This window comes from Miniopterus natalensis, chromosome 11 (assembly GCF_054644295.1).
Source record: "Miniopterus natalensis isolate mMinNat1 chromosome 11, mMinNat1.hap1, whole genome shotgun sequence".
Classification (NCBI taxonomy): Eukaryota; Metazoa; Chordata; class Mammalia; order Chiroptera; family Miniopteridae; genus Miniopterus; species Miniopterus natalensis.
Genome location: NC_142091.1, coordinates 37,422,456 through 37,438,228, shown reverse-complemented (window position 1 = coordinate 37,438,228; position 15,773 = coordinate 37,422,456). Strand labels below are relative to the sequence as shown.

Genomic DNA, 15,773 nt, shown 5'->3' with positions numbered 1-15,773 from the left:
TATTGGCGCAGAGTCCTACTGAGGGCTTCAAACATTTCTGATGGCGCTAAACCAACTTAAACACCTCCATGCAGAGGCCTCGCTGCCATGAGGTCACCGCTTGCTACGAGGGGGAGAAAGAAGAAGATCAAATGTTGTTTCAAAGGTTGTTGTGTGTTTTTTCTTTTTAAGTATCCTTATTCCAAGGAGTTGTAGTTGTAGATTTTGGCCAGGATCCAGACAATCAAGATTTAGCATTTTGACCAGCTGTGATCTAGTAACATTCCTCAGAGGAAACATTTTGTAGGAGGGAAAGACACATACTTGGGACTGCGAATTGTGCTCTTTCCTAATACTTTACAGAGGGAGACCTGCTTGTAGACAGATAACACAGGCGCAAGTGACTCTGAAAGAGAACAGGAAAAATCTTTTCACATAGCTAAAAACTCACCCCAGCTTCAGGAACTTTCTTGATGTGGTAAGTTTTTATTTTTTCCTTTATTTCATTTTCCCCTCAAGTCTCCACATTTATATCATTTTGTGCCAGAATGTATTTCTGTTCATAATTGATGCTTAAAATGCATCAGCATTCCTGTAACAGCCTAACAAGTCTTAGGAAGTCAGAAAAGCCCCACAAACATAATGTAATCAAGAAGAAAAGGGAAAGATACCAGGCCACTTGACCTAAAAATTATTCTGACTCTCACTCCTCCCTCAAACAGAAATAGAGATCAAGTGTAGGTATTTTGATGGCAAACCCTAGGGGTTGGGAGAGAAGGGAACTAATATTTCTTTAGTCAGACTGCCTTTGTTAAATTACCTCTGTGCCTCAGTTTCCTCATCTGTAAAATGAAGATGGTGTTCATAATAATTCACAGAGATGTGAGGATTATATGAGACCCTGTATGAAGTTGTTAACAGTACTTTCTTACACCGTAATACTTCATAAATTTTTTATTTTTGTTTTATTATTATTAATAATTTACGGAGCACCTTCTCATTGTACTAAGAATTTTACTTGTATATCTCATTTAATTTTTTCTCTAACAACTGTTAGAAGGATATACCCATTTTAAAGAAGCGGAAGCATGGGTGCAGAGTAATGGTGTGCTTCACCGATTTCTGTGCTTTATAGTGCTGGAGTTGCATGTGGAGTTCTGGGATATTATTTATGGGAGATGTGGAAATGGGAACACATTTTGGACCAGTGCTTCCTTATCTTGTTTTCTCTCTCCCAATCCCTTCTCTGGAAAAGGAGGCTACAGCTTCAGGCTACAAAACCAGCAGAGAGAAAGAGGAGACAGTTTGGGGGCAGGATGGTAGAGAGGAATGAGCTGGGTTCCATTGTCTCCAGGTTGGCTTCATGGCAGTTATTTGTATAGTGGCTGTAAAAAATCTCAACGTGCTTCTCCTCAATTATGCTGGGGAAGTAGAGAAATTCTGCCTCTTACAAAAACTCTCCCCCTGAAGCTAAATTCATACAGAAAAAATGATGCATTGGGGGTTTGGGAACAATTGGAATGCACCACAAAGGATTCTGGGAAGTTCTTATAGTCCCTAAGCATTTGGTAGATCATGTAAATAGAGGCAGTTTGAGCATTTCTACTTTATTCAACGCCTTTCCCACCCCAGGTCCTCAAGAAAAAAAAAAAATTGGAATGAAGTTTCACATTGGGCAGAATAACTCTTGCGATTGATTTAGTACTTTTCTCCGAAACCCTTTTACACTCCCCTTAATTCTTTATCTGCTTCTTGCAGCTAGCTCCCTGCTGTGCGTGGAGATGGGGGCGAGTGGGGAGAGTTCTGTTTGTTCCTGCTTTAAACAGTGTTCTGTTGAGGGGAAAACAGTAGAGGGAAGGTCTAGATCCTGGTCTTTCCTCTGCTACCTCGTATCCTGTGTTCTGCCCAAGGCATTCATACCTTTGAGCCTCAGTTACCCCTTCTGTAAAATGAGGATAATACTTTTGGAATCTGAAGCGCATGGAAGCTAATAATAATGACAGCAACCACAATTACAGCTGCTACTGCCATCACTATATGCCAGGCATCCTGCCAAGGATTTGAAGCGCGTTGCGTTATTTACTCCTTTCCGTAGTCCAACCATCTGTTTCACAAAGGAGCAAACGAGCTCAAAGGAGATGAGTGACTGCCTAGAGTCATATAACTAATAGGTGGCAAGTTCAGCCTTAAGTCACAGCTCCAACTAGGCTCATGGTGGTGGCAGAGCTAGGTGTAGAACCCAGGTCCTGGAACACACTTTCTTGTCACCACCACTCCCTCCAGATACGGCAAAGGGGGAACAGAAGGTGGCTGACGGCAGTAAACGAGGGCCTACCGGTGGAACGAGAAAGAAACTAATCACCTTAATTTACAGAAAGCAGAGAAGATTTGGTCCAAAGAAGCCAAATTTAAACCAGACTGTTCTCCTTGACCTCTAAACTCCAAACCATTTGGCTTCTCCCCCATCGTGCTATTGTTTGTGACCCTAGGATATCCTTTTTTACTTGTAGCAAAAGGTTTATTACTAAGTAATTTAACAGGCCCGATGTGGTTCAGTTATCCAATGGCCTATGCCGTGTTTCACTAAACCATGGCCTAGTAAATTTGCAATTACAATATCTTTGGGTTGTTGTTTTTTAATAAATTCCTTTTAATTGCAGCATTAAACCCCAGATGTCATGTTTCCAGGTTTTTAGTTTGGACCTAAGCCAAGCTGGAAGAGACATCCACTCAAGGCAAATGGCTGAGGAGGAGCATGTGTGCAGTAAACTGGGCACTCAGTTCATTTGCTTAAACCCCAGGCTCTCTGCCCCTGAATCTCTAATCTAAGGCAGGAGTGGAAGGCAGAGCAAAGCTCCCACATTTCCTGCTGCATCCACTCCTCCCCAACACCCACGTTTACTCCAGTTGTTTCTGAGAGTAGAAATTCCCTATAAGTTAGTCATCACAACTTAAATAACACACTAATTTCATCTGATAAATAAATTGTCAGCAGCCTTTAAAAACTGGTCATGTAATTAGGAAATCTGTGCGTTTTGACTTCTTCCCTCTAGATGGAATAAGCATGAAATCAGACTGTAATCAGACAAAAGGAATTTTGAAACCTCCTGAGCCTTCTTTTTTGATCTATTATTTGCCTTTTTAATCACTACCTTTTTAGTCAATAAAATGCTCCTCTTTTTCTTGTAAGAATTTAGCATCTACTGAAGTGTGAAATGAAGGTTTCTTCTGGAAACCTATTAAATATGAAAATTAAAAATCTATGCATTGTGTTTTTATACAGAGATGCTCACAGCAGTTTCTTAATAGTAAAATTTTAGAAACACTCTGAATCTACAAAACTAAGGGAATGATTAAGCAAATTACGATATTAGTCAGTGGAGCAACCATTTAGAATTGTTTACCAGGAGATTTTAATAATATCCAACAGCAGGATACAGAATTGTATATATGTACCACAAATACAACTTTAAGTTTGTTTGGTCTTTTAAAATTAAACACACACACATAAAATCAAAGTCTGAAAGGAAAATTTTCAAAATTAACAGTGGTTATTTGATGGGTAATAGTTTTATGAGTGATATTTATTTTTCATATGGTTCATATTTTTTGAATTTTCCAGGGAAAATTATTACAATAATTAAAAATGCATGTGTGTTTGTATATATTTTAATGTAATCATTCAACACTTCAGCAGTTTGGAGCTCAGCTATCTTAAAAATCTGGAACGTTGCTAAGATCCTGGAAGTAATAAAAAAAATTAATTCTGAAAAAAGTTAATTCTGAGCAGCCAAAACTAATGTTACAAAACTCATAATAAAGCAAATTATGCCCAGGACATGCTGGCCGATCACTCAAATCCTATTTACTCTTACTTTGCACACAATTCTTAGGACATATACTTTACAAGAACACAGCAAATTAGAAGAAAACATTAGAAAGCTTGAAGCCCCTGCAGCCAAGAGGTTAACACAGCCTCATGGGAGAGGGCACAGGAAAGCTCTAGTACAGACTTAACTCTCAGGCTCATGCCCTAAGAAACACACCACTGAAAATCCTGTAGTCTCTTTACTATGTCATGGTTTAGTAATACATGTCCATAGTGATGGACCAGAGGTGTGAAAATGCCTTTATTGGCCCTGGCTGGTGTGGCTCGGTTGGGCATCGTCCAGTGAACCAAAAGGTTGCCAGTTTGATTCCCAGTCGGGCACATGCCTGGGCTGTGGGCTCAACCCCCAGTAGGGGGCAGTTGTGCAAGAGGCAGCCTATCCATGTATTGCTCTCAAATTGATGTTTCTCTGTCTTCCTCTCCCTTCCTCTCGCTCTAAAAATCAGTTTTAAAAAAGACCTTTTTTATTTAGCTTACTCTTTTTAAGATTGTAAGAAAGACTTTAATAAAAATTTTTGAAAGGTTTCATTGCACATAGCTAAAAATGAGGAAGAAAAACAAAACATGGTGATTAAAGGGTAAACTTTAGATATGTAGACTTCTTTATTGCCCATCCTTAATAATGCATTTTCTTACCATCCTTAAAAGGAAACATTTTACTGTTATTGGAGTTTTCCAAATTGTATTTTAGACTGTCATTACTGGGATTCTCATAAAAATCTAAAGGAACTGGAAAAGACTGTCACAAAATCAGGATGTCAGAAAATATCAGTCTCTACCTCTGAAAAGCCTAAGAATTCCCTCTTTAAAATAGGAGTAATACCCCGAAGCTTAGATATAGGTCGGGCAAGTTCAGTGAAAAGGCCCGTAGAATGGCATGTAGCTTGAAGTCTGGCACATCATTGGCACTTAGCAAATGTTAATTGAATTTGAATATGATTTTTCCCACGTGGGGTGCAACAGACTGTGTGGACTCTAGAGTCAGACTGAGTCTAGTTCAGATGTGGGTTCTACATCCTTAAACAAACCACAGGACCCACTCCTCCGCCTGCCTTTTTCACAGGGTAGATGTGGTAGATGTGAGGGGTCAATATTATTGATGCTCAGGAGCATGGGAGTACCCTTCCCATCGCAGCTGCAGGGAGGGATGCCATACTTCAGTACCTTCCTGTTGTGCAGAGCTGAGGAAAGCTTTCAGGGAGTCTCAGAACCACAGAGGGCTATGTAAACCCCTTTCCTCTGTTTCTCATGCTCTGCCTTTCATCAGCCCAGTAGGGAAACCGAGCAGGGTAGGGTGGGGCGAGGGAGGCGATGGCAGCAAGGGAGGTGTCATGGCATTCACCCTTCGTAGCCATGAGTGGTTGAGCACCTGGCGCCTAGTCCCATGCCAGCAATATCACCTCCACTGTGCCAGGTGGTTCACCTGGTGCCTCCCACCCTCCTTGGCTGGGGTGGGAACTGCCCAGAATAGGCTGTGGGCAGTGCTGATGCTCTGTTTTGGTTTGATTTCCTAGGCCCCCTGCAAAACCATTTAGAGACCGACACCTTCGGAAAGTGGTAGAGTGAAAACAACAAGGTTCGCAAAAATGTGCAGCTTACTCAGTTACTGCGAGTTTTGACAACATATTAACTGAAAACCTAGATTAAGGCCAGCAGATTTTGCTCTGTTTCGTTTTGTTTTTCTTGAGAACTAAAAACAGTAATTTTCTGGTGTATTTGCCGGTTCTGTGCACCCCCCTGACCACCCCTAATTATGGAATCTCTCCTGGCACCAACACTTATAGCCAAGCAAGGTTGTCTGACAGACCCCTGGATTAGAAACCTGTGGTTGTCTTTTCTCAAGAAGAATCAGCCTTGCTTAGGCGTCTGAGATCACAGGGATAATCCAGCATCAGGAAAAAACCCGAGAGAAGGAGCAGGGAGCTGGTTCAAGAGCTTGTGGCTGTGGACACGTGTAGAAGGAGCCCTAGATCCTTCCTTTTTCAGGACACATCGCAGTTGTGGTTGAATGTGTATTATTTCCATAATTGTGGGTGTCTCTCCTGCAAGACTGGAAGCTCCTCAGAGACAGGGCCTGCCCGACTTGCACTTGTTTCCCATCCCCGAGGTCTGGCACTGTGGTGGCTGTTTGTATAGTCCCAGGTCTAGCCTCTGCTCGTGCCTAGTAGTTGTCCTGGTGCAAACCACTTCTCTGTGGGTGTTTCCTCACCTGAAGAACACACGAGTCTCATGGGTCTTGTGTTTCTACCTCCCTCTGTCTCTGGACCCAGTCTGTTCCTATAGTTATATTGAAGCTGGCTAGCTTCATCCAAGTATAATATCTAGAATTGTGATCAATACTCCAGGGGTGGTTTTACTAGCGCAGTGTATAGCACGACCATTATTTCCAGGGTCTGGATACTCTCTTTCCATTAACTAATTGTTATTTATTATTTCAGACTTTGGAGTAGTAATGTATACTCTACCTTCTTGACAGGGTTTTTGTGAGGACCAAATGAAATGATGTGTATGAAATTACTTTAGAAACTAAAATTTGTATCACTTAATAATGATTATTATTGCTGGCCCGAAGTATCTTCCTGAGAAGTAACTAAAGTTTGAAAAAAGGCACTTAAGACCAAACTTACAAAACTTGTGTGACTGGCCTTGTAAAGAAGAGAAGTCATTTCCCAGATTGTTTTCATTAATATATATATGTGTATGTATGTATATCCTCAGGCCTCTCTCTGTCAGTTCTCCAATCCAAGGAGATTAGCATTTGGGTATTGGAAAAGCTATTGATTAGCACGTCCTGAGTCATGAGTTTGAGTCTAGCATTGCCACTGCTTCACTGGGGTACCATGGGCAAGTCACTTAACTTCTCAGCCAAATAAGGGTGCCTGCTCTATGAAGACAAAATAAGTTGAATATGAAAAACAGGAACAAGACTATGGGTAGCCCTTCAGATATAGAAAGTTGATTACATCCCTTATGTATTTTTCTTCCCAGATCCGATCCCTCCAGTTACTTCAACTCTTCCCCACATGGCGTGGTTTCCAACCCCCAGCCTACCCTGGGCGCTCTCCTCTGGGCATATTTCATTGTCTTGTATATCCTTCTTGAAGGGAGCTTCCAAAGTTGAACTCAGAATGCTCTGGGTTGTTTCTTTCATTGGGACACTACAATTCATACGAAGAATGATTAGTATCAATTTTTATTATCTCAAACCTGAACATGCTCTTTCCCGTCTCTGGATCTAGAAAGATTAAACCGAGTTCTGAAGTTGAAAGTTAAATTCTTGTTTCTGTTTGTCTTCTAGCGATAGACATCACACCTCCAGTGCAATCCCTGTTCCAAAAAGACAAAGCTCCATATTTGGGGGTGCAGATGTGGGCTTCTCGGGGGACATCCCTTTGCCGGACAAAGGACACCGAAGACGGGCCAGCTCGGAGAATGAGAGACTGCACTACAAAACCCCTCCCCCCAGCTACAACTCTGCAGTAGCCCAGCCCGCGACCCCCGGCCCCTCCCTGGGGGAGGCCGAGAGGAAGACGACACCCCTGTCGTCCTCCTTGGATGCCTCCTTGGACTTCTCCAGAGAAACCCAGAAAAAGGGAGAAGGTTTGGTTGACAGCTTCAGTGGAGGCCCCGTGAGCGGGAGCACGAGCCGAGAACAGGGAGAAGCCCTGGCCGGGCCCCCGGCCGAGGTCAACGGCGCCCTCCCGGCGGGCGAGCAGGCGGGGCCCGCGGGCGCCGAGCCCCAGCCCGGCCCCGGCTCGGAAGCGGGGCGCCGCTGCGCCGTGGAGCAGGCGGAGGAGATCATCGGGACGGAAGCCACGGGCTTCACCTCCAGCGAGCAGCTCGAGGCGTTCAGCTGCATCCCGGTGGACAGCGCCGTGGCCGTGGAGTGTGACGAACAAGTTCTGGGAGAGTTTGAAGAGTTCTCCCGAAGGATCTACGCACTGAACGAAAACGTGTCCAGCTTCCGCCGGCCGCGCAGGAGCTCGGATAAGTGAAGGGGGCGGACGGACAGTAGGACCAGGGCAGGGCCGCTGCCTAAAGTGAGGATAAAGCTGCACTGGTTACCCTTTGTAACAATTACGACATAAAATAAATATTAATGGAGGATATTCCTCAGAAAAACAGACTTTTGAATGGAGGAGGGACTCGGGATCGTTGCGATGGTGGGCCACACAGCCGGGTTTTGCCTGCAGGATTGGCTCTCCAGGCTGCCGGCCCTAAGGCGGAAGCCACTCTCTAGCTCGAGTCGCCTCGTAGGGACTTGTCTGCTTTTTTATTTACACTTCTATGTTTCCCCAGAGGGAAGATGGTAATATATAAATAATATAATGAACTCACCTTTAGTTTCTCAAGCATTTGCCCTCACCAGTTTATAAAACTTTGGGAAAATTGAATATTTAGAAAAAGATTGCTACCATTTCCTGAAGGATCTTTGGCCATTCATTAGGCTGATGAATAGGAAGCACAATAGTCCCCTTAGAGCCAGGCCCACCTGCCCCGCCCCTGCCCTCAGGCCCATAGGCAACCTGGAGACTTCACTGTGCCCCATTTCACAGAGGATGGGTTGTGTCCTGAAAACGGAACATCAGATTCGCAGGTTCTTTAATGCAGTAGCTCTGACCTTCCACCTCTAATCAGCCATACCCTTGAGGTAGCCCTCAAATTAGATGAAAAACCTCACCTTCGGTGGATCCCAGGGACCCCAAGGACCCCAAGGTTGCTGTAGTCGGGTGGCATCCAGTCCCCTTTGAGGACCAGATTTTTTATGTGGGTAGATGCTGCAGTGAAACTAGGCATGCTTCCTGGCAATATACTCACCAGACAGAAACCATATGTGTAAATCCCATGTTAATTTATTAAATTTCAGTTGGAAAGGAAGACATTGTATGTGATGAAATATATGTAGGGACTCAGGCCATCCAATGTGCAAACTGCAAGACAGTTGAGGTTGTTGGACAAAGAGACTAGATGAGGCATAGAACACTCCTGGTATGTGTGCAGTTGCATAAATATTAAATTACGTTTTTGAAGTCCAGTTGTCATTCCTGGAGCTCATATTTCATTTGCTGTTGCTTTATATTTTATATGCCCAAGGACCTCGCCTCAGGGTACAAGCTCTTTAAGAAAAATTCATCCATGTATCCATGTATTGTATAGAGGAATAAAAATTGAGTGTACTTCACTCGACCTGATTTTTTTTTCAGCTTTGAATTCTGAAACTACATCTCCATGTGTTATGTCACGACAAGACCAGCCTGAACAAAACCGGGGGCTGTGTCTCAGATGATGTTGTTGACTTCATTTGCATTTACAGATTGTTATAGCAACACAGACACCTTCACAGTGTACTCTCTAGTAGCTGCATTTGTCCTACATAACATCTTAACTCATAGGTTCCATAATCATTTTCATATATGGCTCCAGCACTCCTGGGCTCAATTTTCATTTATAGCCACATTTGAAATGGAATAGTTCCTGTTGTTATTTCCCATGTAAAGAGAACTCACAGAATCATTGCATGACAGACAGACCCAAGCTGCAAGCAATTAAAAGCTTTAACTTTAGCTGAAGAAATCCATATGAATTCCACATAAAAAGGTGGGACTATTCCAGAGCTGGAGCAGAAGCCATCTGTAGAGGCCCAGCCTCTTTTCAGTATGCTGTCATTCATTTTAGAATCAAAGAGGGTGGAGACAGACATGGTCTAGGATATACGTCAGACTGGTCTGTGGGGCCTCCCAATGAAGTAACAATACCCCCCCAAAAAAAAAGGTTTTTGAAAGAGAGTGTGAGTATTAAACCATGGGAGGTGAATCATATGTAATTGTGATTTCCCAAGATATGGGAGTGGACTTTAAACTTCATGCCAAACTCAAAGACAAGGTGTATCAACCGCAGGCCCTCCAGCCTGGCTCCTGGCCAAACAGAGGGACCCATTCAGATCACCTGTGGTTACAGCGATTATCTCAGGTTCCACACAACCAGATGGAGCTATGGGGCTCCATCTGCCCATCTCACTCGTGACCACCTGATTCTGGGGTTCACAGCTTTTCACCCCTCAAAATGGAGCCCTGCGTGAATGTGATTAGATTGCCCAGAACTGATCAGTAGTTACTGACACATGTGCTTGGTCTGCAGGGTCCAATGATGTTATGCCTCAAAACACCACTTAGGTTTGGGTTTGTTTAGTTTGCGTTTTCTGTTTTCATTTGAATATTTTTGATGTCTGCAGTTTCTGCCATGACCGGAGTAGAACCTACATGTCTCCAGAAATAACTGTTCAACGCTTTCCAATGCTGCAGAATTCGTTTTGCCTGTTTAAAGTGGCCGTGGCCAAAGTATGGGATGAGTTATCATCTCCTACTAATCTTTTTAATCAGTCTTGTAAATCACTAAAATAATCAAATTTGCTTTGGAGATAGAAGTTGAAATGAAAACTCACTACTATCCATTTCTGAACGACTTAAGAGCCCTTACAGCTTTCATGTAGCCGAGACACTTTTAACAGCCAGCAAATGTTATCAAATGAATATTTGATTGTGTTTTCTCTCTCCACTTCCTCTTACCCACTTTAGAAATTCCAGAGATTTTTTCTCCCCTCAGAATATTAGTTTTGGAAGATTGTATCCAGCTATATTTTTTTAGCAGTTCTAATGGTGCCCATTTATCCTGACCTAGCCGGTTATTTAAATAATTTTTTAAACCACCACCAATAATAAATGGCATGTGAAACTGATCTGTTGGTAATTGGAAGAAAACTCAGCATCTGTATTTATAAAATAAAATTGATTAGTATTTATTTTGAGAGTAAAAGTGTATGTTATTTCCCTGCTATGTTTGAGTCCTGTCTTCTTCATTGTTTTGAATTTCACATTGAAGCTGAGTTAAGTAGGAAAACCTCGTTCTTGCTCAGCCAGCTAGTTCATTTATTGAGCTAGTTCTCTCTCTCTCTCTCTCTCTCTCTCTCACCAAACAAGGTTAATAGAAAGATTAATAAGCTTTGACCTCTGCCACATTCTCTAGTGGAAGGGGGGTTGTTATATTAACAATTATAATTCAGTGTGATTAATTACATGATGAAGGGATATATAGCCGTCCTGTGGAGTGCAGAGAAAGCTGTTCTGACTCAGGGATCAGGAGAGGTTCATGGAGGGTAATGCAGATAAAAGCTGTGTAAGATTTCACATCACAGAAGGAGGGAACCACGTGGCAGAGGCTCAGAGGCAAGACGGGGTTTTGTGTGTTTGCAGAACAGCAAGGAGTTCCCTGTGCTTGGGGTCTGAGTGGATGTGAAGAGGGTGAGAGAACCTGAATCGCAGGCCAGTGGGAAGGACTTCGGTGCCAAGTCGAGAGATTTGAATGCATGCTGTGGGCAGCTCCTAGGTGCCCTTTCCAGGCTTTAGGGCAGAAGAGTGACTTGGTTAGATCTGAATGACGACGCAGCCAAGTTGAGGCTGGACTGTCGTGATATTTGTTTGAATCTCTTTAATCTTTCTTGTTTGTTTAGAAAAAACAAACAAAACCTGTGTCTGAAAAAGAGGGTGCATCCTGGTGTCCCTCATGTTTCAGGGTAAGTACTGAATAGCAAACGGGTTTTGCTGTGTGGTACAGAGTGCAGCCAGCATCTCCTCTTGAGAAGCTTAGTTCCCAATTGCCCAGCTCGGCCACTCTGAAACTCCTGTCATTGTACTTTTAAGGACCCCATTTTTTAACCTGTAAAAACTTGGAGAGAAGTCTACCCTGCCATCCTGTTTGTGTGGGGCCTGAGCCATTAGTGTTGGTTCTCCTGTGTCCTGTGGAGGCCACTGGGGAGTGACCGAGGGTCCCTATTCCAGCGCTTGGGCACAGCCACTCAATCTCTCTGAACCCCGCTCCTAACCCGTGAAGTGGGGGTAATACCCCCCCCCCAGGGTCGGACAGTGTGAAAGAGAACCATTTCTAAGAAAGCCCTTGGTCTTTACAAAGCACCGCGCACATGGGGAGGAGTCGCTCGTGCAACGGGCCGCTTGCATCGTGGATCTCGGGCTGTGGCAGGACAAGGCCTCGTTCTGGGGACATTAAGGATGTGTCGGGACTCACTGTAACTTGAAAAACTGAGCTCTAAACAAATGTCAGGTGTTTCGGGTGTTTGGGTGGGTGGCACGGACACAGTGTTGAGACACAGCCCAGCAGCTAATGAGCTTAATTTTCATGTGTCTTGCCCCCAGCAGACGGACTCATTTGGGCCCCCCTCATCCAAAAGCGACCCCTCAGCTCCGGCCGCCTCGCTGAAGCCGAGTCGGAGCCGGGCTCTTCATTTAGCTCCAGGCAGGTGGAGGCTTGCTTTTTCTTTCCTCAGCGCATCTAATTACAGTTTGTAGGTAGACAGCTCAGCCTTGTGGATTTTAAATGAATAAAAAATACATGTCTATAAAATAATTCCACGCTTTCTAGAGGCTGGCAGTGTCAGCAATCCAGAAACAGAACAGTCACGAATCGAGATACAAATGAAAAATTCAGCCAGTGTGTGATCGCTGCCGCCAGCCAGGCCCGGGCCTGGGGCTGCGAGGGGAGAGCAGCAGGCCCGGGGCCCTTCTGTTTCTCGTAGTCGCCGGCAGGTCACAGGAATGGAGAGCCGGAGTGGACAGAGGCAATGAATAACCTCCCTTTAAGAAGCACCCACGAGCCGTGAGGAAGGAGGCCGTGTGGGCAGCTTGACTGAGGAGCCCTGACAACAGCCAGCCCGGGATTCAGAGCCCAGCCCTGTGGCTCACTGGCTGTGTGGCCGGGGCAGGGCGCTTGACTTCTCTGAGCCGGTGTGCTCCTCCTCGGCCCCTGGCTCAGGTTTTTCCTTAGGCCTGGGCAGAGACTCCTCTTGCTCTAGGGGTAAATTTGTATTCCTTCTTCAAAACCTGTCTCAGGTTGCCTCGGGGCCCAGAGCCTGGCAGGAACGGAGAGGCCCCTCCCGTCGCTGCCAGTTGTGAAGAACTCGGGGCTAAACCACAGAACGACAGCTGCTTCGCTCAGGGTTTTATGTAGAACCGAACAGCTACCATCCTGCCATCTACTCGGATCCTTGACACAAGGGTTTGTGAATATATCAAAAATGAATAAAGGAGCTAGCTTTAAACAGTCAGCTTGAATGTGACTTACTGTCCCTAAGGATAGCTCTCAGTCATCAGAAAAAGTATCAGTTTAATTCAATAGGAAATGCATAATATGTTTTAAGGTAGTTTTTCTTACAGAAATAGTTAAAGTATAAAGATTTGGAAGGGCTGGTAGAGTTAGACTATCACCACATGGCACCTTCTGTGAATTCATGCCTCTACCACAATGACCATCAGTGGCTGCTAGTGTCACAAAAAGAGAAAAAACCACACACTTTATGCCTCCTGATGGAAGAACAGAGCACCAATGAAGTACTCTTGGCAAATCCTTGACCCTAAATATGATCACAGCCCTATCTGTGATGTCCAGTGCAATAAACCCCAGCCACAGGTGACTTAGTAACTGAAAAGTGGCCAAAGTAAGATGTGCAGTAAGTATAAAATACACAGTGAATTTCAGAGACCTACTACCAAAATAGGATGTAAATAATTTTATGTTAATTTCCATATTGATTACATGTTATAATGTTAATATTTTGGATATACTGAATTTAATAAAATATGTCATTAATTTCATCAGTTTCTTCTTAGTTCTTAAAATGTGACTACTAGAAAAATTTTAATTACATATGTGACTTGCATTTGTGGCCCACTATATATTTGTACACTTTCTCTAAGTGTACGTTTCCCTGGGTGTCACCCCCAGTAGCCATGAGCTCCCAGCTGGCAGGCACCTGTGTTAAAGCACAGCTGGTGCTTGGGAGAGTTTGCTCGACTGGTGTCAGTGGGCTCAGTGCCCTTTTTATAGATGAAGTAGTTGAGGCTGAGATAAGTCGGTGTCATCACTAAGGCCACAGAGCTAAAATGTGATGGAGCTAGGACTTGAAACCAGAACCTTAGAGTCACTTCTCAATACATCTGAGCTGCAGGCCACGGTTCCCTTCATTCGTTCATCCATTTAGCATTGACTGGGCGCCCCCTGTTGGCAGGGCACTAGCTGAAAATGGGGCAGTGCTATGAAGAAAGTCCACAGGGTGACCATGAGAGGGTGACGTGAGGAGCCCACTTTGCCCTGGGATCTCAGGCAAGCCTCCTTTTGGGAAGTAAAATTTAAACACATTTGAAGGTAGAAAGCCCATTCCAGCCCTAGGGAACAGGTATTCAAAACCTTGGAGTAGGAAGGAGCATGGCACATGGGAAGGACTCACGGGGAACCCAAGGGCTGGAGGGGGTTGACGAGTGATGGGGCTGGAGAGGTGGACAGTAGCCAGGTTTTCTCAGGCTGGGGTTCACAGGCATCACCCTCTCCCCGTCCAGTTTTCTTCCAATGGTATTTTACAACGTACTGTTTGTTTAAACACACACACACTCAATACAAGCAGAGCCTGACCCCTCCAGCGGCCCCCTAGGACTCAGCTTCAGCGTTGGCCCTGCATTTATATGGACCTTCTCACTGGCATGAGGAATATTCCCATCATTAGTGAGTTTTGATAGACAGTCACAGCCCAGATGTGCAGAAATGTAACTTTATTTCCCCGTAACAGCCCTCAAACCGCTCTCACAGCTGCCCTCTTCAGCTGGTTGCAGAAAACTCTTGATCTTCCCACTTCAGGACAACTCAGTCACTGGTGGGCAAATTCCCAACCTTCCCTGACCCTACCCTTCGGCCGCTCTGACCCCAGGTTCGGGGCTCTGCCGAGAGTGTCTCTGACCTGCCCCTGGGGTGGCTCATTTGGTGTCTGGCGCCGGCCTCCAGCCGAGGCCCTTCTGTGGTCCTGGTCGCCAGGTCCTCACACGCTGTCACTCTTCATACCCAGACCTTCTCAGATCTGCTTGGCTCCCATGGGGACGGGCCTAAGCCCCGGCCCACTTTCTCTCCGGGCTCTGAGGCTGCCCTCAGGCCCCCCCGCCCTGCCCCCCCCCCCCCCGCCAGCCGGCTCCTGGGCCCCCCTGAGGAACACGGAGCTCCTATGAAGACTCGCCTAGATCTTCCTGGCACACCCTGGGCAGTTGGGTCCCTTGTCTGCCACTGGCCCAAACATACATCCTATTGAGACCCCAGATTGGGGGAGGGACGGGGGAGGACTGGCCCTCTCAGGCTCACCAGCCTTTTGGCTTTGAGGTCTAGCTTTTCTCCTTCCAAATAACCCCCTGCAGCTCTTCAAACTTTCACTCCATTTTTCAGAGGTGGGAAACGCTCCTACATGTCACTGGCCTGCATGCTTCTCTCCTCTCCAGCCTTCTTTCTGAGGGCCGCAGGCTCGGTGTTCCCAGGGCTGCAGGCCCTGTCTGGTCAGGACTCACAGGTCCTTTCCTCGCTCTACAGCGCCTGCTTTGCAATGAAAGCCCAGCTCCTGAGACTTTTAGCCCCACAATCCCCTTTATTGTTTTGGACGGTATCCAGGCTGCCCCGGGGCAGTAAATGGTGGGGCAAGTAAAGGGTCAAAGGAATGGAAAACACCTCGCTTAATGCTACACTGCTCTCCTTGCCACCGAGCGGGGACAAAAGGGCCGCTGGACAAATAACGCAGCATTCCTGCCGAGTGAAGTCCCAGCGACGCCAGGGCGTGTGGCCCAAACAAAGGGAGCCCAGAAGTTCAGAGGGAAGGAAATGGTGGGAGAGTGAGTCGTCAGCGGTGTGTGGGCATCTTACAGGCTGAAGGACTGGCAATGTGGCAGCTGGTGCCAGAGTCAGGGGTGATACGGTTTCAGCAAAACGTCATCCATCACGTTAGATTAATATTATTAATGTGAATGTCACTGGCTTTGTAGTTTGTGTGGTTTTAATTTATAAACTTGTTTTGGCTTTATGGTTGTGG

At 45.3% G+C, this 15,773-nt stretch overlaps 1 protein-coding gene across 1 annotated transcript in view; it reads left to right on the top strand.

The window, feature by feature from the left end:
- Positions 1 to 10,667, top strand: part of UVRAG (UV radiation resistance associated) — a 242,541-nt gene extending 231,874 nt beyond the window's left edge. The window contains exon 15 of the mRNA XM_087821652.1: positions 7,167 to 10,667. Coding sequence (XP_087677778.1) covers positions 7,167 to 7,863 — 697 coding nt within the window. The 3' untranslated portion in view covers positions 7,864 to 10,667. The remainder of the gene's footprint in view (positions 1 to 7,166) is intronic.
- Positions 10,668 to 15,773: the final 5,106 nt, after the last annotated feature.